Raw genomic sequence first — 26,656 nt, forward strand, 5'->3', positions numbered from 1 at the left:
CGGTCCGATGGACCGGCAGGTATCACACCTTCCCTCCACCTCACGCCCAGCCAACCGGAACAACGCCGCAGCAGGCGAAATCAACCGGGCACTTCACCCGGCGCTCATCGTGTGTCTTACGCCTGCCGGCACTGCGCTGCAGCGCATGTCAAGTGCGAAGAGGTCAAACCGTGCTCGCGCTGTTGCACCCGCAACATCGACTGCGAACCCTCCTCAGGCCGCCTGTCTTCCACGGCAGCTATGCACGTGGCCCCGCCCCGGGACGTCTCTAAAACCGGCGGCAGCTGAACGCAACAATCCCCATACTGTCTGGCGACACCTTTCCCCCTCTATACCTATACCAACTACTCCTCCGCTACGTATCAGGAACCTCCTCCGCAGCTCCCCGCGCGCTTGCCAACAGACGCGAGCGGCCTGATGACTCTAGGACAGTACGGAGAGGCAAGAGACGGGCACCAATCGACGTCGACGTGGAGCGCGAGACCGATACCGGATGCCCCGCATGCAATCCATGAAGTGACCGCGCACTGGTTTACGGCCACCATCCTCCTCTCTAATACTACGAGAAGAGCCACAGACGAGCCAGAGAGGGGCTCCTGGACCGTACTGGAGCCGCGGAGTCAGCCTATGCTGCTGGACTTTGACGTCGGATCGAGCTTGGGGTCGTACGGGGTGTGCTTCAAGCCCTTCAAGCAGCTGGGCCTGGGCAATACAACCTAGGCCACCAGCTAACATTGCGTTTGGCCTGCGGACGACATCGTGAACATAATCCAGGGCGCGATAGATAGTTGCCGAGGCCCACAAGAAGCCCCCAAGCTTATGGACACCAGACCATCTCCACTATAGCACCTGTCGAACGAGGCAAACTTGCCCACGCCCACCGGCCGGCCGTGGGCGTGGCGGATGACACAGGCTTTCGGTCATTTCGGAGGCATGCCCAGAGCCTCCGTTGTTATCAACCCTATCGGGCCACTATAGTGACCCAAAATCAAAATCAGAAACGTTACTTCCATCAATAGTGGGCTTACCACAGTCACCCACCATAGGACTCAGTCTCCACGCCCTGCAACGTCTGTGGAGATAGGGCGAATAGCTTGTCCCGGTTCCGAGAAGGGGCCCATCCGACCGTTCGAGCCTGGCTAGGAATCTTCAAGGCCTGCGTACCTTGTCCACCCAGACCCAGTTCTAGAACTGATTCCGAGACTTGCCAAACCTACTAGACCGCTCGGCTATTATTGGCCATCGCGCCAGTCCAGCAACATGCATAGCATGCGACTTACGTATGAACACTACGCCCTACATATTCCAACCCCCCCTCCCCCCTTTCTAACCTTCTACCAGTAGAATGGTGCTGTTGTGGCTTAGCGAGCTTCCTGTAGGCGCCTGAGGTTGCTCTAGCGGGGCGATGGATTCGCACAACGGACATAGTAGTTAGGGAATGCCATGATTAGCGTGCAGAATGTCTCCCTCGACGGCCGAGACTGATTTAAGGCAATACGTTGGCGACTAGGCCACCCATGTCGTCGGTTTAGAGTTTCGGGTTTGTAGCTCTAATCCCTAACCCTGCTGATGATATGCACTGCGGCGGAGCCCACAGGTCTGATGGAGCACGACAAGCATCCGCGGACGAACAGGTTACAGGAGCGGGTATCATGACTCAAAAAAGGTCTCGATCTCAGCCAGTAACATAAGAGGGGAGGGGCCTTAGCCAAGCGCAATCAGCTGGCTTTTCGCTGCAGTGAGTGCAAACGTCCGCGGCCCGCTCTTTTCCCCTTGCTGGCCGACCGCCTCACCTCCGGTTGCCTCGGCCCCACTTATACAATTCAGACCATGGAAAAAAAATGTAATCCATATACATGACACAGACTATACCATCCCATCGCCTACATACCATTGAATTCACGCGAAGTTCGATCGCGCTGGGGCGTGAGAAACCTAATGCGAGTTCTTGTTACCAACCTGTCGCCAAGGTTTGAATGGCGCTATTAATAGTTATGACGCCGTAATCAAATGCTGGACCAAGTCAAACCATGATTCCTGGCGATCGTGCGAGGTGTGGGAGCTACAATGTGGAATAGCATGCCTTATGAACAGCGTGATCGGTCAAATCTCGATGTAAGCATCATTCAACATCACCCTGCCGTCATACGTTCCCGCCCTGCTTCCTTGTACTTGTTTTCCATATGCTACCCATAGTCCATGAATATGTTAGCGATCTTACGACGACGATATACAGGAAATACTGGAGATTGTCCAAGACCCTGTCCAAGTCCCTCGGTGATGGGCAGGAGATGTATTAACTTAGGGGCTTAAGAGAAGGCGCACTGGCCTTCTTATTGGTCTTTAGCTGGCTACTAATCGGCCTTCTTACTCGTATTGACTCTTCTTATCTGAAAGCGTGATGATTTGTCCCGCGGGCGAACCGCGCCACTATTTACGCTTGCCACTTACCCGAGCGCTGCTCGGATTCGGTGATTGTTATACATAGTGACGCCGCCATTACATCAAGCTACCTTCCCTATGCTACGCATCATCACGACCACCTTAGGCTTAAATAAGATCATTTATAACGGTTGTCCTATACACCCCAGTGTCCACAGCTGAAACTCATACTCCTCTTCCACTGCTATGCCGCCGAGATCGGCCGTTGAAGGCGACTATAGAGTGACTCGCCACGGTTCCACCTATCCACTTTGGTAGAAGAAGCCCTAACCGTCGTAGTAGAGGACGGGGTAGACGGTGGTGTTGCAAAGTCGGATGACACTTTTGACGAAATCGAGATTGCCGAAGCTTTGGTCGGTGTAGGTGTTCGAAGTGGACGGCGTACTGATCGGGCTATAATTGCAGCTGTTGAGCAAACGCCCGGTGACACGGCGGACGAGCGGCTGCGACACGACGGGGCCATGCTGGCCTTCGGGGACGGTCGATGCCAAGGTCTGACTGTGGGTTGTTGTCTACTGCTACGCGTAGTTAACCGACATAGACATGCCTGAGGCTATTTTGGCGAAGCTAACATCAGTGGTCAAACTGACACTGACGGAGTTCCCGACGGAGTAACCCTTCGAGGTAGATACCCTAGTAGTGCCCCTATGGGAGCTTAATATAGGCGAGATAGCAACGTCCCAGTTGAAAAACTGGTCGTCGGACATGACCTGGACCTCTGTGCTCTTTCTGCAGGCGCGACGGGCGAGGCCGTCACCGTTGGTTACAATGGAAGGGTCCATGACAGAGGGGGCTGGCTGGGTTGGTTCAAGCGCAACGCGAGCTAAGAGAGCGTCATACTCGGCCGTCTTGAGGATTCTATGGGAACCATCTTCATTAACAGCGACAACGTCGTTAAAACGCAGAGAGGTAGGGTCGGGTTTAGGAAAGGCAGCGGTCGCACTAAGCAGGCCCAACATAGCAAAGAGGAAATATCGTCTCATCTTAACGACATAGGCCTGACAGGATCTTTGTTGCCATGAACTGGTGGAGAGGGATAAATGCAAATGGCGAGGAGCTAGATGTTCCTGAGAGGGGGGGATGACCGTGGCTGTACATATACTCATAAACCTTGTGGTGCTAGCGTATTTTGTCCCACCCTCTCCATACGGCTGGCAATAGTATTACTAGGAATTGGTCAGCATCTGCTAATAGCGTAGACTAATTCTGTGGTATGTAGCTAGCGTCGAATCCCAGACGGATTCTGACACGCAGTAATTAGGGCAAGATGACCGAGGAGGCCAAGGGCTAATGTTTATACATATTTATAAAAGGGGAAAGGATAAGGAAACAAAGGGCCCCTAGGATCAAGCGAGCCGCGGATGGAGCTCATTGCGGGCTGCCGGAACCGATCTAGACGACATTCGCGAATGCCGAGTACTCATGTGAAGCAACTATCCGGCGTGGCTGTGCGGGAGATTGTTTGAAATCCCGCAGGGGAACGATAGAAATTCTGCTCGGTGACAGGGGGGATTCTATCCGAACACCAACTCGTCCTACTCAGTCCCACTCAAGACCTGTTACGGTCAGCTATCCGACAGTAGGGTCTGCTAACAGAAGCTGGGGATTGACACGTTATAACAGTTCACTGAGGTCGTGGTCTGGGTAGTAGGTCGTAGGCTGATAGTAGATCGGTCGTCAGAGGCTAAGGTGATCAGTCTTAGGCTCAACAAGTAATTCGCAGTGAAGGTAAGCTGAGAGTATCCGTGAGGATGAATACTAAGTTGATTGCTGAAGAGCTATGGAAGTCTGACCATGAGCCAGGCTCAGGTCATACTATATACAAGTTCTGCACAGTAACTCTTGTGGTGGCTATGTAGGATATCCGTGCTATCCAACATATCCATGGATAGCTGGGATAGCGGACATATCCAACATATCCATCTTTGCCCTGTATCCGTGCTGTTCCCGAAGTCACGTGACCTGTACCATAGTTCTTCCTTTCCCGATGGTTCCTGGTTATACCTGTGTTACTGCTTACATATGTTCTGCGTTAGCCGCCGAGATGCCAGGCGGGGCTGTTCCAACGTGTCATGCCTGTCGGGTCGTAACAATGGGTCGCGCTGATGCCACGTAGCAGTTGCGGAGAAGTATCGTCCGCAAAAGGAAACATCCATCTCCAAAGTTATTGCAACTGTTGTCTCTAGATCTGGCATCAGTGTTGGTCTGGGGGGATGACGCGACCTTGCCTTCTCTTGGAACCTCGCGTGAAGAACAAGGTCTCTATAGGGGGGTTGTTTAGCTAGCTGAATTGATGCAGGTTGATATGTAAGACTACGCTACATACCCTATTTAATTGCACGTCTATATGTACGTATATACATACATACGTATGAGTCTTAACAGTCTGCTGGCAGGCTCGGGCGTGGTTCTACGACGACAGGCAATGGCGTGAACAGGACGAGAAAGGGTCTCCGCAGCGACCAGGTCTCTGCCAATGATCGTTTAGGCTATGGTAGACACGTTGGGCAGGAGTCTGCGCTAACCGAAAGACTACTTGAAGGGTATCTTCTTCCAGTCTGAAACCAGTCCAAAATTGCTTTACAACCCTTTACAGCACTCACTATTACGACCAACCCAAATCTATCAGTTCATCACGCCGACTAGGCAGCCCACTCTTCTCTTTTTTCTTCTATCCCCCTTTTGCTATTTTTTCTTTTTTTGTTTCTGTGTTTTTTCCGTCTTGGGTTCTGTCAGATAGACAGCGTGGCTACCAGCGAGTAACGGCATAACTGTGTATTGATTGATGATGATAAGTATAAGTGGCCAGTTGGCCAGATCCATCGAGATGTGCTACACTACATGAAACAGATGCAAATAGGCCATATTGGGGTTAGGAAGCAGTACCGGATTGCATAGTTGAGATGCTTGACTCGGTTATGCAATGTGGGCCTGACAGGTTCCCTGAACGGGCTCATCACATTAACACTAACACCACCCAATCTACCCCCACGACCAGAACCCTCGCCCGCGATGGCCTCACAGCCAGTCGCGGGCCTCTCGCAGGCCCCTAGAGGCCTGTCAGCCTCTATGCATAGCCTCCCCCAGACCCCTCCTACCCCTACCTCCTTACCTCCACGACCGAGGGGCCTCACGCCCCCCCCTATCCGGCCCTTGGGAAGGGGGCCACGATCCGCCGCCGCCGCCCTCCAGCAAGCCCGAGAGGGCCGGGCCCTCCGAGATGAGGCCCTAGACCTCCTCGCTAAAGGCCTAGATGCCCTCATTGGGACGGCCCCAGCGCGACTGAAGGCTACAGCCCAGGACCTCATCGATACCTTTGCCCGGTTTGCAACCGCAGAAATCTCTGGACCCACCCCTGGCCCCGGCACTGGAAAAACGTATGCCCAGGCAGCTAGTGGCCCCACGGCAAGCAGCCCCGGCCCCGGCTCCGGCCCCGGCTCCGGCCCTGGGCCGAACCGAACAACAGGCCGGCGGGCTATAAGCTCTATAAACCAGCCAAAGCAGACCCAGGACCTCCGCCTACTAGTCCGGCTCCCTGCAGAACACATCCCTACCTCCAGAACCCTAGCCCCTCATTCAGTTAAAATGGTGGTAACAAAAGAGCTTAACCTACAGCCGCAAGACCTAGTTGAGGTCCGCCACACTGCTACAGGCTTCTCACTCCAGCCCCAGAACAAGGAGATCCAAGCCCTACTTCTTCAGAGGGCCCCTGAGATCAAAAGCTGCCTCACAGCTGAGAAGGTTGAGGTGCCTACTAAGTGGCATCAGTATATCGTCCCATTTTGCCCCCTCTATTTTACTAGCCTTGATGGTAGCAGGGTTGGTATAGAATCTGAGATAGAGGAGGAGGTCTTCCTAAGGACAAAACAAAGACTCCTCTCCTGGCGCCCAACCCGGGATAGCCCTAATCCCGCTACATCTACGCAAAGCCTGGTTATTGCCCTCCCCCAAGGGGTTAAGGAAGGCTTCCGTCTATTTGGACAGTCCGGCCCAGCCCGTCTGCTATCCCCAAGGAAGCATGCCCCCAAACGACACTCCCCTGGCTGCCAGGGCTTTCACTCAAACCGCTACTGCACCCGGCAACCCCTCTGCGAAAACTGTAGCAAACCCTTAGACACTCATGAGACTGGGCCCTGCTTAGCTAGGTCTAAGTGTACTAACTGCTACGGGCCCTTCCCAGCAAGCCATGCAGACTGCCCAGCTAGGCCTCTACTAATTAACGGAAACCTTACTACCCCAACCCAGAAGGAACTGCGAGGGATCCGGAAGGTTGGAGAGAAGGCGTTTAACGATCTTCTGGCTAGCCAGGCCTGCTCCCTAGGCAGCACACAGCATTCTGAGGCTAGGCTAAACGCTACACAGGGGCAACAGCTGATATCTAAGCGCCCTCGACCCCTCACGCCCACACAAGACTCGATTATTGTTGCAGATACCGCTAGTGTAGCTGGGAGCAGTAACATGGATGAAGATGAGGCTGAAGACGCCGAAGCCCTCCCCCCAACTAACCGCCCTATCCGCCCCCTCCCAAGCAGCAGCAGGAGCCAGAGGGTAGCACAGAAGCCTGACTATAACGTTATTAATGCCTACACACACCTCGACATCGACTCAGAGCAGTAGGCTCAGAATGGCTACCCCACGGGTACTACGGGTCGCCCAGTGTAACGTGGGGAAGAGAAGCCCAGCTCATACAGCTCTTCTAGAGCTCTGCTGGGCAGATCAGATCGATATAGTCCTGATCCAGGAACCCTGGATAGGCTATAGAGATAAGATGCAGATTAACACACACCCAGGCTTTAACTCCTACGTACCAGTTGACTTCTGGAACAGCAGAGACACAAGGCCTAGGGTTATGACCTACACACGCAAAGGTCTAAGGCTGCAAATACAGCAATAAAGGTCTACCCAATCAAGAGATATCTTGTGGGTGAAAGTTGGCGACCTCACTATTATGAATACATATAGGCCGCCAGATGAGCCTATAAACCAAGCAACCAGCCTCCTTCTAGATTACCAACCGCCAGAGAGAGCCCTTATTGCTGGGGACCTTAACGCCCACCACTCCTCATGGGAACCTAGGTCCCCTAGCCGGAATCGAGGAGACGATATTGCAGAATGGGCGGAAGGCTACGATCTTCTGTTTATTGGGGAGGTTGGGGCCCCTACCCATACCCACGGGCATACCCTCGACCTAACCCTCTCAAATATCCCCTTTACTGAGGCTTATATCAGCCCACACCTACACCCAGGGGCTGACCACGAAGCCATCACAACAATTATTCCTATGAGCAGGGCCCAGGAACAGGGACGCCGGGCTAACCAGCTCTCAGTCCCAGAGTCAGCCCTACCACGGCTGATCGACCTAGTAAAGGCTGGGGCTACAGCCTTACCTACTCTAGGGGAACTGCCCAGCCCAGCAGAGCTGGACACCCTAGCTGCCCAACTGGTCAGCCTCTTCCATACAGCTATTCAAGCTGTAGGCAAGAGACGGACTAATCAGGGTAGGGGAGCCCCCTGGTGGACAGAAGAATGCTCAGTAGCCCACCAAGCTGCTATTAAGGCTAGGCGCCAACAGGCCCAAGAACCTGGGCTGGTCATACCTCCCCCTATCCTAGAGGAACAAAAGGTCTTCTTAACAACCGTTAGAAGGGCAAAACGCGCCTACTGGACTACTAAGGTTGAAGAGGCTAAGACAGACCAAGATCTATATAAGATCATAGGCTGGCGGAAGTCAAGCCTAGCAGTTAAAGCTCCGCCTCTAATAGTAGAAGGAGAGACGATCAGCAACACCTACGACAAAGCCCAAGCCTTACGAAAGGCCTTACTCGAACGGTTTAGCGCTAGAGATGACCTACCTGGGAACCCTTTTGCTATCCCAGTGGTCACAAGGCGTCTTATACCCTGGCAGGATACAGTTAGTATAGAGGAAGTACGCCAGGCTACTCTAACAGAGACTACAACCCCTGGGACTGATAGGATTACTACAAAGTTACTACAATGCACCTGGGGTTTAGTAGCTAGGCCTATACAGCAGCTCTTCCAGGCCTGCGTACAGGTAGGCTACTTCCCTAGACCCTTCCGCAAAGCGGAGGTTGTTATGATCCAGAAACCGGGGAAAACAGACTTCTCTAAGACTGGGTCCTGGCGCCCGATATCTCTATTATCCTGCTTAGGCAAAGGCTTAGAACGGTTGATAGCAAAAAGGATGGCCTACCTTACCATCCTAGAAGGGGTCGCCAGCCCACAGCAGGTTGGAGCCTTACCAGGGAGGGCTGCAGTCGACCTGACAACCTGTCTAACCCATGAGATCGAGAGGGCTCTAGATACAGGGCTTACTGCGACGCTAGCAACAATGGACGTCAAGGGGGCGTTTGATTCCGTCCTACGAAACCGACTTATTATCAGGCTACGGCAGCAGGGCTGGCCAAGCAGCCTGATCAAGCTGATCTACACCTTCACCTCTAGCCGAACAGCCCGGGTCAGGCTAGAGGATACTACTACAGAGGACTTCCCTCTATCCTGTGGACTACCACAAGGCTCTCCGCTGTCACCTATCCTCTTCCTGCTCTATATAGCTGATATCCTAGCTGATGATCAGAAGCTACGGTTTGGCTATGCAGATGATATAGGCTTAGTAGCTACTAGCCCCTCGCTAGAAGAGAACGCTACAGCCCTAGGCCAGGAGATCACCAGTATCCTCAGCTGGGGAACAGAAAATAAGGTCGCCTTTGACCCGGCTAAGTGTGAGGCAATCCACTTCAGCAGAAAACATAAACAGACAACAAACCTACCCGATGTCCAAGCGAGAGGCCTGACTATTAAAGCCTCAACAAAGCCTGTAAGATGGTTAGGGGTCTGGTTTGACAAGAGACTCACCTTCCAACACCATGTAGGAATAAAGGTAGCAGCAGCAAAGAAGGTAGCCTATTTCCTACAGCACCTTACAAACACAAAAGGGGGGCTCCCAGCAGCTGCAGTCCGAAAAGCAGCTATTGCTTGCGCCCTCCCGATAGCCTTATGTGGAGCGGAAACCTGGTATGCAGGCCTGACTAAGCCAGCTCTAAGCAGCAACAACAGTACTAGTAGCAGTACTGCTTCACAGATAGCTACAGTTGGCACAGGGCAGAAGGGTTTAGCCTGTAGAGTCGGAAGAGTTATTACAGCAGCAGCAAGGGCTATCCTACCTGTCTGGAGGACCACACCAACCAGTGCCCTCATCCGAGATGCTGGCCTACCAACAGCAGAGGTGGCCCTTGCGGCAGCGCGACTACGCTTCGCTACACGCCTACAGAAGGTTGACCAACAACATCCCTTGGTCCCAAGGCTTCTACAGCCAGGGCGGCAGCAGACCAGGCTCCAAAGAACAGCTGGCCTCTTACCTAAGTGCCCAAGGCCAGCACTCCTACAGCCGCAATACCCCCCCGGGTCTCACCACCCTATAGTCACACAGACGAAGGAAGTAGCAGCCAGGATCTTCCAGGCCTGGCTCAAGACGGTGCCAAAAGAGCATACTATCATCTACTCAGATGGCTCTAAAGCCCCTGATGGCGCTACAGGATTTGGCTTTGTCATCTACCGTAAGAATAAACGCAAAGCCCAGGGCTGCGGACGCCTCGGCATAGCAGAAGCATTTGGTGGCGAGGCCGAAGGGGCGAGGGCAGGGCTCCGACGGGCCCTCCTTACCTCCCAGGGCCAGCCTATACATATCTGTATCGACAATACCAGCGTTATCCAGGGGATCCGAGGCATGGCCCCAGACTCCTCACAAGCTGTCTTCCTTGAGATCCAAGAGGCAGTTAGGATATACAACATACAAACCCACTGGTCCCCAGGGCACCAGGGCATCAAAGGAAACGAGGAAGCAGACATCCTAGCTAAGGAGGGCACAACCCTGCCAGCCCCTAGGGGCCAACTAGCTACCCTATCAGGGATCAAACGGCTTGCTAGAGAGCGTATATACCGCCAGCATAGAAGATGGTGGAAGCAAGAGGCAACGTCCTGCCACACCCAACTAGGGCTTAAGGCTTCCCTCGCCTGCCCTCCTGAACTGACCCTGCCACGGGCGATCCTTCACCATCTCCTGGCAGCCCGTTCAGGGCATGGAGACTTCGAGCAATATCACCAACGCTTCAACCATACAGAAGCACTACTTACCTGCTCCTGCGGGGAGGCAAAGGCAGTAGACCACCTAGTCTACTGCCGAAAGACCTTAGTGAGGCGGCTTCAGTGGCCCACCCTCCACCCTTCTAGTTCACAGGAGCCTATAGGGCCTATAGGATCTCTTGAGCAGTACTATAAGGGGCTAATTACTGATCATGAAGGCTTCCAGGCCTTTCTCTCTGTGACAGACTTCTTCCAGAAGATCTGCCCGCGGTACTAGGGACTAGGTCTTGACCTAGACCTTAGTAACAACCCCCTCCTCGTAGAGGATCGGAAGACCACAACGGAACTAGGGAACCAGCGGGAACTAGGGACGAATAGAACACATAGTAGCCCACGGGCAAGATTTGGAGGACGTTAGGAAGAGGCGTGTACTGTAGAGTATATAGCTTGAGCCGGCGACCCTCCACGCCATATACCCCTCGGGAGGTCGGCCGCAAGGGCGGCCGCGCCCTTGCCGCCACGGCGTTAAATATAACAACAACAACAACAACAAAAATATATCTCAAAGTCGGCGGCGTGGTGACTTTCATGCCCATCGACAATGAGGAGGCGATAACTACTACTTGCACGCGGTTTTGTATGCCGCTTAAAGTGCTGTAGGCCAGTCTAGGCCTCTTTCGTTTGTTGTCCATCCGTTTTCAGACGTTGCGATGACCCAGTCGCGTGGGAGACTGGTTTCTGTATACCACGTGGAGAGGTGATATTGGCCTGCAACGATGATGTACGGCGGAACGCTGTAGCCTGACGAGTTGATTGTTACGACCCGACAGGCATGACACGTTGGAACAGCCCCGCCTGGCATCTCGGCGGCTAACGCAGAACATATGTACGCAGTAACACAGGTGTAACCAGTAACCATCGGGAAAGGAAGAACTATGGTACAGGTCACGTGACTTCGGGAACAGCACGGATACAGGGCAAAGATGGATATGTTGGATATGTCCGCTATCCCAGCTATCCATGGATATGTTGGATAGCACGGATATCCTACATAGCCACCACAAGAGATACTGTGCAGAACTTGTATATAGTATGACCTGAGCCTGGCTCATGGTCAGACTTCCATAGCTCTTCAGCAATCAACTTAGTATTCATCCTCACGGATACTCTCAGCTTACCTTCACTGCGAATTACTTGTTGAGCCTAAGACTGATCACCTAAGCCTCTGACGATCGATCTACTATCAGCCTACGACCTACTACCCAGACCACGACCTAAATGTACTGTTATTACGTCTCAATCCCCAGCTTCTGTTAGCAGACCCTACTGTCGGATAGCTGACCGTAACATCCTGATTGAGAATAGTAGCACCAGGTATGTTAGGGCGCCCGTCTCTCGCAAGCACTAACTAATTCAAACGAAACCCACCCTGGACACAGGCTTAATCGCTTTCTTATAGCCAAGAAAGAAAAAAAAGAAAGAAAAAGAGAGGACAAAGGCTCCTATTATATGTCGAGACGGCTGGTTTTACTACAGATTTTATATCTAATCTAACACATACTGCGTACATTCGAGATGAAGAAAATTTCCGCATCCGCGGCGGCCAGCATGCTTCGTAGCTCGCCAAGGACGTCCAAGTTACCCTCCGGCATCCTCGGTAGTGTTCGCCAAGCCTACAATTGCCGCGCACAGATGGTTCTGGTCTGTCACCTAAAATAAAGTTTCAAACGAACCAGGTGGCCCCTGTAGACTGCAGTCGATGTTCTCTAGCATGGCGTGCTCTTCATTTCTAGCCTAGCTGTAGCCTGTAGTCTGAAACTCACCCCTGATATAGTGTGACCCTCCTGTCGGTATGAGGCGCCATGCTTCCCAGATCTTCAAAGTGTAAACTTTGCTACCGCAGGAGAAGCATGACTTTTTTTTTTTTTTTTTTTTTTTTGGCTGATTCGAACCCCCTACCCCCCGTATCCCACTTCTCTCACCGTTCCTAACCCTAAAGAGCTAAGAGTGCAATCGTTCTGTCCTTCGGACGGACGATAGTTAGCAACCGTGATCCTGCTCCACCACATTTATATAGCTTAGTCCCACTACGGTAACCCTGGCTCGGTTTGAAGTTTTCTCTACACCCCCTTCTTGTCCTTTGAAGCTCGCCATCGCTTGCCAGGGCACCAGAGAACAGCAAATAGAATGGAAGACCGTCCTGGCGCTAAGTCAAGCGACAGCCGACGAGCTGTTATGATTGGTGCCACATCGTTCGCGTTCGCATTAGCTCTCCTCGCTGTGATAATGCGAACGTACACTCGTGTGTTCTTGCTACGAAGATTCGGTGTTGATGATAGCGCTGCCATCCTGACCTTCGTAAGTCACCCTACCCAATGCACAATCTCATACCCACAGCCAACGTTGGGCCAACATCGTTTCCTAGTTTCTCCTCTTCGCTTGCTACTTTGCAGTCACAATCAGTGAGTTACAGATTTTCCAGCTAGGACTGTGGACGTATAGCTGACGCGGATCTTTTAGACGTGAGGAACGGCCTCGGTACGCACGTGTATCTCCTCAACGAAGACCAGATCAAAGAGTATCTAAGGGTATCGCAGCCCTCGTCGACGAAATTCGACGTGTCTTGTCCACTAACAGTTAACAGACTTTCTACACCGCGGTTATCTTCTACAATGCTGCCCTTGCTGGCGTCAAAATGACGTTCTTGCTCCAATACTGGCGACTATTTGCTGTGCAAAGAATGAGGAAGTTGCTGCTCGGCGCGACGATCCTCGTCGGGGGTTGGAGCATGTCGCAAGTTCTGGTGGAGGTCTTGATCTGCATCCCTATGAACGCTTTCTGGGATAAGAGCGTCCGAGGCAGCTGTATCCCGAACTACCCTCTTTGGTACATCAACGCTGCAGGAAATATCGCCACCGATCTGATAGTCCTTGTGTTGCCGTTACCGGTTATCAGCGGCCTAAAGCTACCTACGAGACAGAGATATGCTTTAGGCGGAATCTTTTGCCTCGGACTCTTGTACGTGCTCTATATCGACGGTAAATGTCACATTGACACCAATCTCACATGGTTGATAGCACGTGCGTGATATCGGCTGTCCGGATACAACACCTCCATCAGACCGCAGACTTCACGTGGGAAAACGTGCAGACTGCTGGATGGTCCATCGGCGAAGTCTGTAGTGGGCTGATCTGCGCGTGCCTTCCGACGCTCCGGCCCCTCATCGTGAAGTTTTTGCCCTCTCTGTCGAATCCCGTCAGCGGGTCCTCCCGACACAGGATGCAACACGGCTTCAGCTTCAAAAGGACAGCTTCTGTTGCGAAGCAACCTGAGGCCGAGCTTGCCATTATCCCGCGCGAAATCGGCCCTGGCGATAGCCCGAATCGTCGCCACACGCCACGGCTAGGTTCCTCTGATAGCGAAGTCGACCTTTGCGGCGCCATAAGCTACGATCGGAGCCGCGCTGACCTGAGCTGTGACTTGCCGTTGCCGCTCCAAGGGATCTCGGTGGATATCGATGTTCCGCCGCCGTCGGCGACGGTTTTGACTCAACACCGGGATGCAACTGAAGTCAGCGGTCATGGCTGTGGGCAGTTAGTGGGTGTGGAAACACGGACCGAGGCCGGCCGAAGACGTAGTAGCGGACCTGCGAGACAGTCGTCAGGCTTCATCAACATTAGGCTTGACGTTGTGGAAGGCTCGTTACCACAACCCACGACGGATGGATGGGTACCCATGAGCGTGGCTGCAAGTGGGTGGCGAATGTCCTCGTCGGAGACGGGGAAATCGAGGAACACCTAGCCAACTCCATTAACGAAATTTCTCGCTACCCAGAAGCCTAGGACAACTAGAAGCGAGGGGGGTTAAGGAAGAGGAGCAATAGTCACTCAGGCAGCTCCTGTCTAAGCTCCAATTCTCACCAGGAATCTCACCCGGAAATTCGGGGTCACTGATACAACTCGGTGTTCACAACAGCCATTCTTACTTGCACTCACTAAACTTGGTGGGTCGAGACTGAGACAAGCGAAATCTACCCGAGTTCAAGAAAAGGCAAGCATAACGTGGGGAGATTGATTGCACCAGACGTCAGTCACTAACTAGTAGGAAGCGTGGCGCGCATACAGGGACCCGTTGTTTGGATGGTTGCGTCTATAGGATAGGATACATTCTTAATCGATCGTTAATATACAAGAAGAAAAGAGAAAACGAAGGGAAAGAAACCGGATCGAACCATGCGAACGCAAAAGCAGCTGTAACAGACCCCGCGCCAAACATCCTGAACCAACACTTTACCCCCAACCCCCAACCCCCACACTGAGACGAGAGCTGGGCTAGCGGTTGTTTCCTCGAGCCTGCGGAGGGCTGTTCCAATATCACGAAACAACCGTGAGTACGTAGCAATACGCCTCGAACTTCTACAGATGGTGCTGCTGGTCCCAGGTCCGCTTCCGGCGGTGGAAACGTCACCAACGGCAGCAGCCCCCGCGCATCCGCATTGCAAAGAACGTCAGATTTGGAGGAGGCTGGCACATTTTATCTCGCCGTGTGGAGGAGACAGCAGCTTGCAGCTCGCGCTTGTCCTAGCCCCTGCCGCATGGCCGGCCGGCTAAGCTTCTCTGGACTCGTTTTCGTTTCCTCACACGGGTCTGGAAGGTTGACTCTGCCCCCGAGCAGTCAACATGATGTCTCCCGCCGGCAGAATGCCGAGGCTGCTGCGTCTGCGGAAAAGGGAGCATTCTGGTTAGGACGTTTATATACTGGCGGCTCTGACTAGAGTCCGACATAGCACCTTGGCTTGGGGTTCGGGGGAGGCTTGGGGGCTTGTTAGAAAGGGGGCTTTGGTGCGCGGTCGTTAACGCCGTAGGGACCAAAGCTGGTTCTCTTAAGGCCAGGGCTTGACTCCACGGGTACACTCGGCTCCGGGATGCCAGTGCCTCTTGAGGCGCGTCGTCTCCAGCGCGTGTCCGCGCTCGGAGATCGCACGTTGGGCCCGTCGGTGGGCCTCGCTGTATCTCGATTGGAGTGTCTCGGGTTGATTCCGTATCTTTTAACGGCCCAGTCGTGGTTAACAATGGAAATCGTTGGTGGTGATGGAGAAGGACCTCTCTCTCCTGCTTGTCCACACCATCCAGTGACCGGTCACGATCCTGCTGTAGATCTTCAAGGCGTCTTTGACGGATCTCAGCCTGATAAGAGCAGAGGATCTCGATAACATCGACAGGCAAGGCTTCTTGGCTGATACACCAGGCCTGGTTAGCGAGATTGACCCAGACGCTCTGCTCTGCGCGTTTGCAAGCCACTCTGATGCGTTCTCTCTCCAAGCGAAATCGCAGTCTGTAGCTCTCCAAAATGGCAAACCAGGCGTCTCGCTCTCGCTCCAGCGAAGCGCGGTCGCCCTTGCCCCGGGATTCCATATCGAAGTGGCTGTAAAGTGTCATGTCGGTGTTCTTGAATGGTGACTAGGCGGCTCGGCTTGCGTTCATCCGGGAGCTGCTAGTGGGGAATGTATCTAATTACCTCTAAAGGCTCTCGACCTTCAGTCCGCGGGGGGTATATCTCGCAGAATCGTGACTGACAAGGTAAGCTAGCCGCAGGCGCTAGCTGTTGGGTGCCAGACGCAAAACCAGCCCAAGGCTGCAGTGCACACGAGCTGCCGTTAGTAGCAGCAGCAGCGGCAGCGGCTCGAGTCGGTAGGATAGAAAGCGAGTGCGTAGCCGTGCCGATCAAGAGGGGGGAAAGAAAATGAAAATTTTGAAAGATGAGGGGGCGGTGTCAAGATAGGACCGCAAAGGGTTCAATGTTAGGAGGGTGCTCCGAAGCGTGTTCTGAACGTGTTCTGAACGTGTTCTGAACGTGTTCTGAACAAAACTCGGACAGCCGTCTCGCTCCGCTCCGAGGGAGTGAGACGGCTGTTGATGATTGTACGTCTTATTTATTCACACTACTCGTGGGCAATAAGCCTATCGTATGGCTCGACTACCTAACGCGCTGTTAAGACAGTCTGCAGATAACTCGGCGTAGTGAGCAGCAAGGGAGGGACACAGGGCGGCTGCGAGTGAACTGGTGTGTCTTCGCAGTTAGGATTCAAATTCACCGGCGTCATTCAAGAGCTCCTAACAGCGGTCAACAAGCATTTGCCTGGAATCTGGGAAGAAGGGAAGGGGGGCATCTTTCCCGGCTTCGCCGAAAGCCGACACCACGGCGTAGAATACCACCGCTGTGCAGATGCTTCCGCTCGCATCGTCTCGTACATCATCTCATACAGTGGCCCCAGCCGTTCGCTAAGGCGTTGAAAACGATTAGATCTACGAAGCAGGCCCGAACTACATAGTAAGTATGTTGCTCGATAGACTTACATTGGATTGCATTGCGCCCGGTATCACCGTCCTTTAGGGATCAGCAACTAACTCTCCCGAGAGATGTGGATTTCCGGACGGTCCACGTTCTTCTCAGCACTCATACTGGGCTATCGGTCATCGTACGCTGAGGAACCTAGCTCTCGTATTCTCGAGACACTGACAAGTCTCTCACCAAGAGAGGGGCGCGCTGGCTTTATAGGTGCGATTTCGTGGCTCGGAATCCTGATCCCACTTCCCTATTCCTTCCTTCCTTTTTAAAGAAAGAAAGATTTGAAAAAAAAACAAAAAACAAAAGGAAGGAAAAAAAAAAAAAAGACAAGTCCCTGCAGCCGCAAGGGGGAGGGGGTTGGATGGCTACTGTGTGTATAAGGTAAAACCTTGGCAGACTTCCATCCGTGCCGGGTAATCTCGCTAGGTACCTAGAGTAGAGACGTCCAGTGGCTCCCGCTGGACGTCGGCCCACCGGAAAGTGGGGCCTGTCAGTTGATTGGCTACCTTGTACCACCTGTACCTACAAACCTTACCTCATGGACCTGTCCGCAGAATCCTGAGCCATTTTTAGCATATAATTAGGGGAATAGAGGTCTGGAGTACTCCGTACGGAGTATATCGTATTGTCCGTGCTGCGCGCAATGGGGTGTGCAGGATGAGGTGGCCAGATGAAACTGTCTTCCCTCAAAGCTGGCGCTGACCCAATTAGGTTGATGCCACGCCCCGATCAGCAAAGCAACGCAGCAGAAGACAGACGAACGGTATAAAACTAGGCTTTGGCATTTTCGTTTACATCTACATTCACATTTACATTCATATCCAGGAGGTAACCGCACGCCTACATCCTTTCCAGATTATCCTACAGGATGGAGCTGGCAGGGGTAGCAAAACATATAGACCCCGTCGGGAAAACGCATCGGCGATGTAACAGTAATCAAGAGCGCGCACGAGCCAATCGTACCGAGGTCCCGAGACCTTTTCGCGGGTCTTCCAATCCGTTCGCGTATCCATGCCTGTTCGTTCAGGGATGCTTGTCGTGCTTCATCAGACCTGTGGGCGCCGCCCCAGTGGCACCTAGGGTGGGGCGTATGGAGCCGCTAAGCCGAAACTCTAAACCAACGACATGGGGGGGCCGACTGCGCCCATCAATCGTCAAAGTATCGCCCTATATCAATTCTCGGCCGTTGAGGGAGACATTCTGCACGCAATTCGCGCCATTGCCCGAATCGGTCCGGCTCACGTCGTGACCCTGCTAGCGCGATTCCATTGTCCCGCCGGAGCGAAGCTTCAGGACAGCGCCGAGCTGTAGCACCGAGCAGTAAAATCCGGGGTGGGAGGAAGGGGTTGAAATGATGTGTGGGGATTGGCGCGCACAAGGTGTATGCTTTGCCCGGTCCGGCAGTTTCGGCAAGTTTCCACATTCGTGTTCAGAATTCTCGTCGTGTGAGTGAACGAAGAAAAGAAGTACGCCGGGGGGGGGGCGTCTCGAAGAACCCCTATAGAGCTAAGTCCCGACGGTCCGGTGTACCCCTTCTCGGAATTGGGACAAGCTGTTCGCCTATCCGTGTAGGCAGCGGCGTATAGCGCATAGATAACGTCCCGCGGCAGGCTGCTGCTACCGGCTCTTTGCTGGCGGGAAGTCAGGTTTGCGATTCCGAATCTACCTTGCGTAGGGGCCTTTTCATGGGCCTCGACGACTACCCGTTGCGTGCTGGATCGTCTCGACGGCGTCGTCCGCAGGCCAAGGCCAACGTCGGCTGTCGGCCGTGTTCGTACCGCCCAGGCTTGGTTGCTTGAATAGCTCGAATGGCTCAATTGGCCCGGGTGGCTCGAATGGCGCGAATGGCTCGAACGGCTCGAATGGCCCGGAGCTCACCACGTACAGCCCCAAGCTTGAGCCGGCGTAAAAATTCAACAAAGGCTGACTTCCTGGCTCTGGTCCCGTCACAGAGCCCGTTTCCGGCTCATAGACGCCTCTTCCCGTGGTGGTGGAGATGGGGCTTGTGGTGGCAAACCACCTGTACGCGCTTATCTCGTGGATGACGTGCGCGGGATCCGGTACTAATCCCGCGCGCCATGTTGTTAACGTCGCCGGGCGCCCGTTCTCGGCCTCGGCGCGCTCTCGTAGAGTCTCCAGACCACTTGCGGCCGTTGGCAGACACGCGGGCTGCTGCGGTGGGGCAAGCTCCTGATGCGCGGCGTAAGAGAAGTTGTTGTTGTGGGTACGGAGGGGCGAAGGTACCGTCGAACAGCCGATGGACGGTTTCGTCTCGCTGCCGCCGGCGTTAGCGATCTTCCCGGGGAGGGGCAGGTGCATGGCGGCTGTGGAAGAATGACGGCTCGAGGAGGGTTCACAATCGATGTTGCGGCTACAACAGCGGGTGCACGGTTTGACCTCGTCGCACTTGACACGGGCAGCAGCGCATTGCCGGCAAGCGTAAGACACACGACGAGGGCCGGGTGAAGGTCCCGCGTGGTGGTTTCGCTTGCTGCCGTGTTTTCGCTTGCTAGCGTGGTTTTGGCCGCCGCCTGCGTGCCTGGCAACGTGGCGCTTCAGCAGATCGGTTCTGGCAAACGCCTTGGAACATATAGGGCATGCACAGCGCTTGCTGGAAGTGTAGGTGCGGATGTGTCGTGCGAGATACGCAGGGCGAGAGTACCGTCGCTGGCAGTGTGGGCACTGGTAGAGGCCGGCTGCCGCGGCGTCGTTCCGGTCGGCCGGAGCTGAGGCCGGGACAAGGGGGGATGCCGGCTGATCCTGTTGCGTGATCGGGTCGGCGACCGACACATCAGACGGCGCTAAACCGACCGAACCCGGAGCAGGTGCTAGGGGTCTTGTGTTGACAGCCGCACCCGGCGGTGATGACGGCTGCGCGTCCAGTGGGATGTCGTTGTTAGAGAAGTCCATGCAGGCGATCTGCGACCTAAAACGGCGGCCCGTCGTCGGTTCCAGCAGAGAGTCGGGCGTGCAGGGGGGGCGGGCGGCGCGCAGCGCCGGAGGGATCTGACGGCGTGACATGCCGAGATGGTGGCGTCGGGACACGTATGTACGGTGTATCCGTACCTTGCGGTCCGTTAGGCTGGGATTGCCGAGTACGGCGCCGGCGGACGACCCTTAGGGGCAGAGGATTCGGCGGTAAGAGACAAATGCGGCATGAGGCGTCCGAAAAGGGAGAGGCGACGATGAGATGACGATGGAAAAGTGGTCTCTACCTGCAGCGTGCTGTCTGTCTCCTTGGGAGCCTGGCCTGCCTGGGTAAGGTATAAGTGGGTAGGGATGGTGCGCTGGACCTTGTTGGGTGCGCAGACGTTGCTCAGTCACACTGCGTTTGAGTGGCGGCTGTTGATAAGTTTACTGCTGGTAGAGAGATGGGAGCATGGTTAAGTAAAGAGAGGTTATGAGGGACAAAGCCTCGCATTGACTGACCCTAACAGACCGCATGTGTTCGCGGACAGCAGCAATCGAACCAGTACCAAACTCAACTAAACGACGTGATGCTAAACCCATCCCTACGGTCACGGCGCGATGGGCAGCGAAACACATGGCTGGTAAACTGACGACAGGGGGTGGGTGTCTCTCCACAAAGTCCGTCCAGGTGCCCAGTCGCGCAGGCGCCCGGGATCGGAGCGACCTGATTGTGCGGATACGCAGCAGTGTCCGCCACGAAAGGGAAGGCCCGTGGGGCTGGGGTTGGCCTGTCACGATTTGGACCCGACTTCCGCCCGTACCGCGCAGGGATGAAGAATCGCAGAGATCAGAGTAGGTATGTACCGCTTGTCGTGGTCGCGACGCAAACAACGTCGCAGGACGACTATCTGCGGGCGTCTTTAGGTCCAGCAACAAGTCTTTTTTTTTTCCTGTTTCCCCCTCCCAAAAACAAAGCAGGTAGTAAGGTAGCTGGTGGAGTCCTTGAAACAACGGCCATCTCCGAACGGATCAGGGTCCGCTGTGCTTCGCCGGGTCAGGCCCGGCGAATCGGTCGCGGCTGTGACGCCGGCGGGCAGAGCGGGCAGCTAGTGGGGTTAAGCACAACCAAGACCACCTAACTCCAACTGACCGGTGAGAGCCCAAGGGTCTTGCAGGGTTGCGTTGAGCCTGCCTGTCCACAACGTACCCGCGTCGGGGGGATCATCCATTCTTCCCCTCGTGTGAGCAGAATCTTGAGCCAGAGCCTCTCGACTTTGCGCACGTGAACACTTGTTCGCGTGGTCCACTGTCGACCGTCTCGTCCGCCCGCGGGGCCCCAGCTAGCGATATGGAGGTGGAAGACGTCCATTCACAGTTCCCAACAGAACCCCTATCGATAGGGCGAGACGAACCAGCCGACGACATTCACATGTCCTTTAACGCTCGGTCCACGAGGTTACTAGATGGCGGGATTAGGACTCATCTGTTGTCGTCTATAAACCAGGCGTAATCATCATGAAAACCGCCCAAGCAAAGTCGTTAGGCGATGGCAGGCTTGAGCCTATGGAAATAAGACTACCTAGCTATCTGCTATAGGGCCAACCTCGGTTTAAGTGGTGTAGAATCCCCTTGGAAACAGCATGTATACGAGCGACTTCGCATCAATGACCCCGTTGTGACACACACAACAGGTTCTCACCCCTCGCCTACCGGTCCCCGGACGAGGCATACAGTGTCGACGGCTGATCCTGATGACGAGGAAGCCCAAGGCTTCTGCCTGTCTAATGATTGCCTGCTCGGCGGGTCATGGGGCACGCGCGGCCGGTGCTCGCTGTCGAGCGGACCGTAATGACTTGTCGCAGGAGGGGTCGGGCGGGGAGCAAACACGGCTGCTGCGATTAGCCATGGTAACCGGATTCCGGAGGGCATTGCCTTGCTCGGAAACTACCTATCCAGTCGTATTGCGGGGGATTGCGAGAGCAGAAGCTTATGTGGGCAGGGCGACTGCATGTCATGTATCAAGGGTGGTTTATTCTTCGAGTAAGAACTATGACTTAATCTTCAAACAAAATATAAAGCGTAAATATCAGATGCCGCACGTTCCACGGCGTTGCGTCTCGTGAGCGCGTCTAAAAGTGCCCCCACGCGGACGCTACTAAAAAACCCGGTATCTATCTACAAGCCGATCGCAATGAGCCGATGTGTGGGAGCCAAGCTGCTCAAGTGCCGAGAGCTGCGCTCCCGTCCGGTGCCTTGTTGAGTTGGCCCTATACGGACTCCGCGGCAGTATCATCAGCAGCGGCCTTCTTGGCAGCAGTCTTCTTTAAGGTGGTTTTCTTAGAACCGGTTTTGCTCGCGGAGGTCTTTCTGGAAGATGCCCCGACGGTAGAAGTCTCGTTAGCTGAAGTCTCGTCGGCAGTAGTCGCGCCGGTGGAGGTCTCATCAGCGGTGGTCTCATCAGCGGTGGTCTCATCAGCAGTAGTCGCTCCGGTGGAGGTCTCGTCAGCGGTGGTTGCGCCGGTAGAGGTCTCATCAGCGGTGGTCTCACCAGCAGCAGTCGCGCCGGTGGAGGTCTCATCGGCGGTGGTCTCACCAGCAGCAGTCGCGCCGGTAGAGGTCTCGTCAGCGGTGGTCTCATCAGCAGTAGTCGCTCCGGTGGTGGTCTCATCAGCGGTGGTTGCGCCGGTCGTGGTCTCGTCGGCGGTGGTTGCGCCAGTAGAGGTCTCATCAGTAGCGGTCGCGCCGGTAGAGGTCTCGTCAGCGGTGGTCTCATCAGCAGTAGTCGCTGCAGTGGAGGTCTCATCAGCAGTGGTCTCATCAGCAGTAGTCGCTCCAGTGGAGGTCTCATCAGCGGTGGTCGCGCCGGTGGAGGTCTCGTCGCTGGTGGTCGCGCTGGTGGACACCTTCTTCGTAGAGCCTTTGGTGGTGGATCGCTTCTGGACTTGAGCCTCGTCTACGGAAGACCCGTCGGCGGTCGTCTCGCCGGTAGATCCCTCGGCGCCTGAACCCTCTTCGCCCGTGAAGCCGTCGGCGGCAGTCCCGTCGGCAGCAGTCCCATCGGCCGCGGTCCCGTCAACGGCATTCCCGTCGACGGCAGCCCCGTCGACGGCGGTGTCGTCGGCCGCGGTCTCATCAAGGGCGGTCTCGTCAGCCATCGGCTGCTTCGCAGGAAGACCCCCGGAACGAGAGTCCCCGGCGGCCGTTTGGGATGACACGGGGCGTCTTGTAAAAGGCCGTCCGGAAAAGGGCCGTCCGCTAGAGGGCCGCCTGGTGGAGGGTCGCCTGGTGGAGGGCCGCCTACCAAAGGGGCGCTTGGCGGCGGTCAGCTGGAGTCGGTCGATAGGCAGGGCTTAACATACCTTGAAACGGCTGAAGAAGGATCGGGACTTCCTGCCCGTGGCTCTCCTCGAGAGTGCGTCGCCTTCCCAAAGTCCGTCTTCGGCTGCGGCTTCAGAGCTCGGGGAGACACTGTCTAACTGATATCGGACACTGGCGTCTTGACCCTCAGGCCCTAGTGCAGCGAGATGCCCGGAAAGAGGTCCGCCAGCAGCTTGGACCTCCGCTGGTGGCATGTCCCCGCCTCGGGTGACGTGTATCCCGTTCGCAGGCGCCCCATGGCTGGACAACACCCATAGAGAGGCGCCAGATAGAAGCACGAGGAGTGGGCGCGGTCCGACCATGTTGGCAAAGAAAACTAAAAGGAACGTGGGCGAGTGTGGGTAGCGAGTGGCAGGCGTTAAAGGTCAGGCAAAGGAAGGACAAGAGAGAAATATGGCTGTTGTGGTGGCTGGTTGCTGTTTGGGCAGGAGAAGATCTGGCTTTTGATAGTAGATATATACTGCTTCCCGTCAGCCTCTAGAACATGGAACATGCCACAGTGACCCAGACTACCTCCGCCTCCTCTCCCTTTGATGAGCCTGCTTCGTGGGATATCCGCGGCGGGGGGCAGGGCACACTGGCCAGTCCGATCAAGGCGCCCGGTGACATCGGAATTGACGAAGAACGGCATCAGCGGACGCATGGGTCACGACGACTGGGCTTCCCTTCTTCGCGTGAGCCGTCGCCCGACAAGGCTGCCTCGTAGCAAGCAACCGACTGACGGCCTCACCGGACGTTTGGTCAGGCCAATCTGACGAGCTGGAAGTCACTCGACGGGACGACGGAGAACCCCAATGCCAGGCGGTAATATGTTTAGAGAGCCTTTCTTTCGTGTGCGGGATGCGGTTGACTGTCTTCTAGCTGGTCTCGCAGGTTCTCGAAATAGTAGTCCTTGCTGCCGACACGTATATTATCCCCACCGCCCTCCACCGGAGCGTAATTAGTCTTCCGGGTCTGCGGAGGCTGGGCAGGGCGTGCCTGGCCGTGACTCGTTAACGAAGACCGGGTATAGCATCAATCTGCACTCGGCCGGGGAGGCCAGTGTCGGCAGATTCAACGACATCCCGTCTAGTGGGCCGCAAGTGGGGCCCTCTGGCCGCTAGGAACTATGTTGGTCTCGCCGTCGGACAACCCGAGGGCCGCAACAGAAGTGGTAGAGAGTGCGGCGGGTCTATTGTCCAATCCACAGGGCCTCCTCTTCGCTCAAACAGCAGCATGGCCTTTGTCCAGCACTGTAGAGGCGCGTGTAGTCCACGTAGGCCTAGCCTGTGGCATACGCAGAAAAGTCGCCAGTTTATAGCTAGGCAAGGCCGGCGACAGGTCAGTTGAGGAGGACGCCAAAGGCGATAGGTCGTGCATCTAAAAGTAGACGCTAGAGCTTGTTTTCACGAAGCATCGGACCTCCCGACGACGGCTTTGTCCGTCTCTTGGCCGCTGGGTGCGGGTGACTCTGACCGTGTTGTCCCTGCCTCCTCCACAACCACGTCCGAGGGGGCCGGAGGCTGCAAACAACAGAGGTCGTCACGTCCCACTCGGCTCCGCCTAGGATGACTTGCGCAGGCCCCTTTGTGTGATAAGTCTGTCAGTAGACTGCAAGCATGCTGCTGGGCGATATACGCATCTAGGTACTACAAAGCCTTAACATAAGCAGAGAGGACCAATAAGTGCAATACAGCCGCAGCTTGCGTTAGTAGGACGAGAATCCATGGGTCAAATAACATGAAAACAAATTTAAGAAGGTGGGTGGTAGTGTATGTTCCCATGGCCATGGCCCATTCGGAAGTCTAACAGTAATAGGAGCCCCTTTTTTTTTTTTTTTTTTTAAGTAAGAAGAAAGGAAATTAATTAATTCATCGACGTTTTCTCGGCGAAAGGCAACGTGTGTAAGTATACTGAATTCCTCAAGGTGCGTTACATTGCAGCCCCCACCGAGACCGCTCGGGCCGTCCCGCGCACATTCAAACCGTGGACTGCGACCTCGTCCATACTTGTACGCCAGCTCCAGCTAAAACAACAGGAAACCAGATACAAGCCATCCTCGGTACACTCCCCGATTGGATTACTTCCGCCAGCCATCCGAACCGCCCGCCCGCCCGCCATCCGTCCGATGACCGTCAGCCCTACCTCACTACATCTAGCCCCACACGGTGTGGCCAGGGGTGCCGTCAAACAGCCAGCTGACGAAGCCCGGCTCCTGGTTCGGCGGGACACCGACGATCTGCGGGGCTGGCACCGCGTGGAGACGCGCGCCGTTATCGACTCCGAGGAGCTCTCTGGCCTTAGCGACCAGGGGCGACCTCAGGCGGACGAGATGCATAATCACCAGCTGCCGCAGATCGTATGTCAGGTCCTGCTGGACGTTAACGAGGGCCCCAGGGGTCTTCTCAATGATCCAGCTGATATCCTTCATGTCCTTGTCGTTCTTGTTGCGATGGTCTGCGGCCAAAGCGTAGACCTTGGACTTGAAGATCTTTCCAAGTCTCATCACGTGGATGGTGAGCGCCTTCTTGGCCCTCGTCTCCTTTTGGATATCCTTTGAGTTGGCTCTGAGATTTTCGGGTGTGGTGAGCGTGCCTATGATGTACGTCAATATCGCTCCACGAACGAACGAGCTCCCCACCCCTCGGGTGGGGGTAAGGCAAGGCAAGGCAAGGCAAGGAGTAAGGTAAAGCTAACCTGCAATGATCATATCAACCTCGATATACTTCGGCTTCGACGAGCTCCCTTGGTTGTGGTAGACCCGCAGGTGGGAATCGCTTGGCCATCCGGGGCCGGGGAGAATAAACTTCTTGTCCTTGCTCAGCGCTGTCTTGAGCTTGGACATCGTCGTCTGGACGACAATGTCAATGTCGCCGGTATAACGGCTGGGCTGGCCGTGGATCTTCAAGGCAAGGCCGCCGGCGACAGCCCAGGGAATTCTGTTTCGATCTAAAAGCTGGCTGAGGGTGTCGAGGCTGTCCATGAGGTGGAAGAAGTTGACGTCGGATTCCGACTCCTTCTGGAGCATCGCTGCCTCCTGGGCACTGAACCAGCCCTTCTTGATGTCTCTGCCGACAAGCGAGCCGGCCGTGGTGAGATGCACGTGCGCTCCGGCGTCGTCTTCGGCCCCGAGGTCTCCTGCTGACGACGGCAGGACGGGAGCGGCGAGGCCCGGAACATGCTGCGTTGCGAGCGGTACGGCCGAGGCCGAGGCCGCCAGAAGGCAGCCTAGAGTGGCAAGAGACCAGTGCATGACGGAACGAGCGAGGGAAACGATAGAAAAAAGATTGATGGGGAAGGCGAAGCCTGAAAACGACTAAAGGAGCGTGAAGTTGGATTTCGCGGGGAAGGGACGCCTTCAATGTAGGGATCTGCAGCACAACGTATCGGGGACCACTTCAAGTGGGATCAAGGACGTTGCGCAGACCGGAGGGGTTAAGTAGTGAGAGGACAACGCTTGCGACGCACCGTGTTCCGCGGAGGACGAGGAGTTTACTAG

The 26,656-nt window shown here is 55.1% G+C and overlaps 6 protein-coding genes across 6 annotated transcripts; 1 reads left to right on the forward strand and 5 right to left on the reverse strand.

The window, feature by feature from the left end:
• Nucleotides 1-2,708: 2,708 nt before the first annotated feature.
• Nucleotides 2,709-3,313, reverse strand: CGGC5_v010304 (uncharacterized protein; the record flags this gene model as incomplete). Its single annotated transcript, XM_032028335.2, has 3 exons — nt 2,709-2,936; nt 3,033-3,235; nt 3,283-3,313. The coding sequence occupies 3 exons, from the start codon at nt 3,311-3,313 to the stop codon at nt 2,709-2,711; spliced, it is 462 nt and encodes a 153-aa protein (XP_031875377.2).
• Nucleotides 3,314-12,828: 9,515 nt separating this feature from the next.
• On the forward strand, nt 12,829-14,343 carry SAT4-3 (Satratoxin biosynthesis SC1 cluster protein 4; the record flags this gene model as incomplete). Its single annotated transcript, XM_032028257.2, has 5 exons — nt 12,829-12,900; nt 12,968-13,004; nt 13,063-13,130; nt 13,187-13,560; nt 13,620-14,343. 5 exons carry the CDS (start codon nt 12,829-12,831, stop codon nt 14,341-14,343), a joined length of 1,275 nt encoding a protein of 424 aa, XP_031875443.2.
• Nucleotides 14,344-15,795: 1,452 nt separating this feature from the next.
• CGGC5_v010306 (uncharacterized protein) lies at nt 15,796-16,910 on the reverse strand (the record flags this gene model as incomplete). The annotated part of the gene is made up of 4 exons (XM_066152316.1): nt 15,796-15,966; nt 16,060-16,113; nt 16,806-16,823; nt 16,899-16,910. 4 exons carry the CDS (start codon nt 16,908-16,910, stop codon nt 15,796-15,798), a joined length of 255 nt encoding a protein of 84 aa, XP_066008168.1.
• A 1,663-nt stretch (nt 16,911-18,573) lies between these two features.
• On the reverse strand, nt 18,574-19,911 carry ZNF444 (Zinc finger protein 444; the record flags this gene model as incomplete). Its single annotated transcript, XM_066152317.1, has 1 exon — nt 18,574-19,911. The coding sequence occupies one exon, from the start codon at nt 19,909-19,911 to the stop codon at nt 18,574-18,576; it is 1,338 nt and encodes a 445-aa protein (XP_066008158.1).
• A 1,584-nt stretch (nt 19,912-21,495) lies between these two features.
• Nucleotides 21,496-23,480, reverse strand: CGGC5_v010308 (Protein TIC 214; the record flags this gene model as incomplete). The annotated part of the gene is made up of 4 exons (XM_066152318.1): nt 21,496-21,689; nt 21,749-21,804; nt 22,078-23,111; nt 23,160-23,480. 4 exons carry the CDS (start codon nt 23,478-23,480, stop codon nt 21,496-21,498), a joined length of 1,605 nt encoding a protein of 534 aa, XP_066008157.1.
• Nucleotides 23,481-25,312: 1,832 nt separating this feature from the next.
• CGGC5_v010309 (uncharacterized protein) lies at nt 25,313-26,410 on the reverse strand (the record flags this gene model as incomplete). The annotated part of the gene is made up of 2 exons (XM_032028261.1): nt 25,313-25,752; nt 25,855-26,410. The coding sequence occupies 2 exons, from the start codon at nt 26,408-26,410 to the stop codon at nt 25,313-25,315; spliced, it is 996 nt and encodes a 331-aa protein (XP_031875444.1).
• Nucleotides 26,411-26,656: the final 246 nt, after the last annotated feature.

The sequence above is a fragment of the Colletotrichum fructicola genome (assembly GCF_000319635.2).
Source record: "Colletotrichum fructicola Nara gc5 chromosome Unknown KSG_Nara_v1_contig06, whole genome shotgun sequence".
Lineage (NCBI taxonomy): Eukaryota > Fungi > Ascomycota > Sordariomycetes > Glomerellales > Glomerellaceae > Colletotrichum > Colletotrichum fructicola.